We start from the raw sequence: 3,298 nt of genomic DNA on the forward strand, positions 1-3,298 counted from the left end.
TGCAAGACAGATGTGTGTTAAGCTGCAGGTTTTCAAAGATGCAACCAAACACCTGCAATTAGTTCTGCAGAGATATGCTTCAATGCACCCATAGGCTTCATAGGCTTGCATGCCTTTCAATATATGAAGGACCAGTAAGAAGCTGATTTAATTTAACACCTGGTAAGACAGAAGATAAGCACACAGATCTGAAAGCTGTGCATTCTGTGTCACCAGAAAAGCCTAAATATCTGTTCTGTAGGAAACTTTTTGTCTGTTGAACTCTTGTCCATGGCATTCCTAGCTCATACTATGAGGTATGACAAAAACAAAAGTAAGCCTCAAATCTGTAACCATACAAAAAGCCAAAGACATTGAAGAGCCTAAATTCTCTCCAAAGTGCCATGTGCCAGCCAGTTACTGTGGACTCACACAGTGACAGTAACAAATACTGAGAAAAGTAAGCTCTGGTACTCAGTTACTGAAGACCAACAGCACATATTCTTGGCTTTCAGATGCAGTGAGGGGCCCCTAAACAGGCTGATATGACGCCCATGGCACAAAGCAAGGTAGTGTCAGTTGCACAGATCTTGCCCATCTGTTAAGTGTTTTCACATCTGTCATCTTCAGAGATCAGTTTTCAACACCAACAGGTACAAAGACAGAACAAGCTCACTGACTAATCATCCCTGGCAATTATCCTTCCTGACTTCCAGCTTGTTTGAAAACAGTGGTACAGTCATCATTACTTGTTATTTCTGTTTCAGTGTCCTACACCTTCATCTCCTGCTTCTTTGCCCACTGTAATCATATCCTGCTAAATCACTGCATTCTGCTTTCTCCGGGCAACTTCTCTCCATGGAAGGTGTTTAATAATTACCCATCCCTCATATCTACATCCCCACGTGGGCCCAAAGCCCTCTCTACATGTAGGGCAAATGAGGGCAATGATAGAGCCTTTATTTGAGTAATAGGCACTATAGGAAAAGATATCAAAAGGAATTAACTCACCCCTCCTGGTAACAGCTTGGAGAAAGGGATGAGCTGAGGAATGTAACCCTCCCCTATTTGTACAGTCCCCTAAAGGAGAAAAGGATGGGTGGAAGGGAGGAACTCGCCCAGACTCGGATTGCACAGAAGTAGGGTGGCTCCAGACCACCCCACTGCTCCAGGCACTCACATACTCTCCCAACTCACCCACTGTTTCAGACTGTGACCCTGGGATTCCACTACACTAGATATCAACCTTAAATTGGGTTGTGTAATTTTATGTTCTGTGCATGGTCAGCCATGTCTCCAGAAAAACTAGGCACCAGCAGAAGACTTGCGTTATTTTGACAGAGATTTGCAGTTATGTTCAAATTTGGAATCAAATTAACAGTGTTCCCAAAGTTACAAGGTATAAATTTCTACCATCACCATTCATTCCCACTTCCTCCAATTAATCAGCACAGCTACTGAAAGGTGTGAAAATCTAGTAATTTTCATATATTCATGGTAATTTACTGAAGAAGACCGAAAAATGTACCACCACCTGACAAGACCTACACTAAAAATGTAGTTAACAGTTACTTACTCAAGCATCAGTTAAACTCCAGATAGAGTAATAAATGCTCTCTGAATTTGCATCCAGAAGTTCAGCAGTGAGACTTTCCGCCTCAGGTACTGAGTCTGTGCATCCTTCCCCTGCAAGGATTTATCACCTTATAAAACAGTTCTGCTTTGTAGTACTTTAACTTGAGCCTACAGTAGTTTAAGCTGTAAGAAATGAGAAAGCAACTTCAAATTAGAACAGCATCCTTCAATTTATTAGATACTACCAAAGCTGGTAAAGCCCTCACCCTTATCTGCTTTCCTTTTGCCATTGAATCTAGAATAAGTTTCAGGTTTTCATCCACACATGACATTTCAGTTTTGCCAGAACATCTCCAGCTTTCATTGCACTGCTCTGTGTTCCCATTCCTTCCTGCCTCCAGGGTGCTGCTGAAAGAGAAGGGGAAACCTCCTCCTGGACCACCAGTGCAGCAACCCCGGGGCTTGGCCGGTCTGTTTGGGCAGAAACAGGAAACTCCAAAACTGTTTAAAGCAATGTTTGGAGCTAAAGGAAAAGGAGGCCTTGCTAAGCTGCTGCAAATGAAGAGAGAACAAGACATTCAGGTAACGTCACAGATAATAGAACAGATTCTTTCAAGTGCTGGATAGAGAAGTAGGAATTATACCAGGAGGGCTTGTGCAAATGGAACAGATAGAAATGCAGCTTTAGAGCACTCACTAGCAAAAACTCCAAGTAGCTGAGATACAGTCATGGTAATTAATCTCTGTAAATGTGGACTGTAAAACTTGGCTAAATCTTTCTTGATCTGGACTCTAGGAAGAACAGATTAAAACAGGAGCAAGGAAAACATCAGCAAACAAAAACCCTCAAGAAAAGAAAGGATAAAACAGACCCTAAAAGACAAAAAAGAGCATCTGATCTTCTAATTTTATACACACAAAAGTGAACACAAATGTCCTAATGCAGTAAACCAATCCAGTTGACTGAAGCATACAGAGAGCTTTCCAATTCAAAGTCAGACCTTTGCTAATAAGAAATGTTGAAGACAACATTTCAAGTATAGACAGACCACACAGCTACATCTGTCTAAATATGTGATACTGTGTGTTTATGAGAAAACTTACTGCAGTTGATTAAAAATAAGTCCTACCTTATTCTGTGTTCAGAGAAGCATTCATATTAGTAAAAACTGGTTCAGTTCTAAGTATTTGCCCAGAAGAGACAGAATACTTTTCTGGCTTTTATAGTAACTGCTGGGCTGTGTTTTTGATTACTTTATTTTAAATGAAATAAAGAATTCTGCTTAAATGAGTGACCACAACAGCAAGATTGAAGCAGAAACTTCACCAAATTTAATGCATATTTGCAAACTTTAAAGCAAACAGGCTTGGCCGTGGAATTGAGGCACTGGAAAGTATGCGCAGAATCACATTATGCTTTTTCTTTGTATGCTTGCATAAGTACATAAAGGAAGGTGAGACCTGAGGGAAGGTTTTGTGCACCAAAACATGCCTGCTTTGTCCAGCTGTATTAGTGAGAAACAGGTATTATCACTACCCACAAGCCCTTTCTAGGTTTTATTGTTTTCTGATCTTGAAATAGTACTATTCACATGGAAATTGAAAATTCCAGCAGTGGAATACAAGTTGAATCCTATTTAATCTTAGTATCCCCGTGCTGTGCCTTACCACTGTACATACAGAACAGGATTTTTTCCTGAATTTGTTCTGCAGCATTGGAAAACATTTAACATTTTGGTTATAG

The 3,298-nt window shown here is 40.4% G+C and overlaps 1 protein-coding gene across 3 annotated transcripts in view; it reads left to right on the forward strand.

Moving 5' to 3' along the window:
- The window catches only part of CNGB3 (cyclic nucleotide gated channel subunit beta 3), a 58,586-nt gene that overhangs the window by 51,902 nt on the left and 3,386 nt on the right, over positions 1–3,298 (forward strand). For all 3 annotated transcript variants that reach the window (XM_085537247.1, XM_085537248.1, XM_085537249.1), the window contains one exon: positions 1,956–2,136. In XM_085537247.1, coding sequence (XP_085393373.1) covers positions 1,956–2,136 — 181 coding nt within the window. The remainder of the gene's footprint in view (positions 1–1,955; positions 2,137–3,298) is intronic.

Source organism: Coturnix japonica, chromosome 2 (genome assembly GCF_054131305.1).
Source record: "Coturnix japonica strain WE chromosome 2, WE-NBRP24, whole genome shotgun sequence".
In the NCBI taxonomy this organism is placed as follows: Eukaryota; Metazoa; Chordata; class Aves; order Galliformes; family Phasianidae; genus Coturnix; species Coturnix japonica.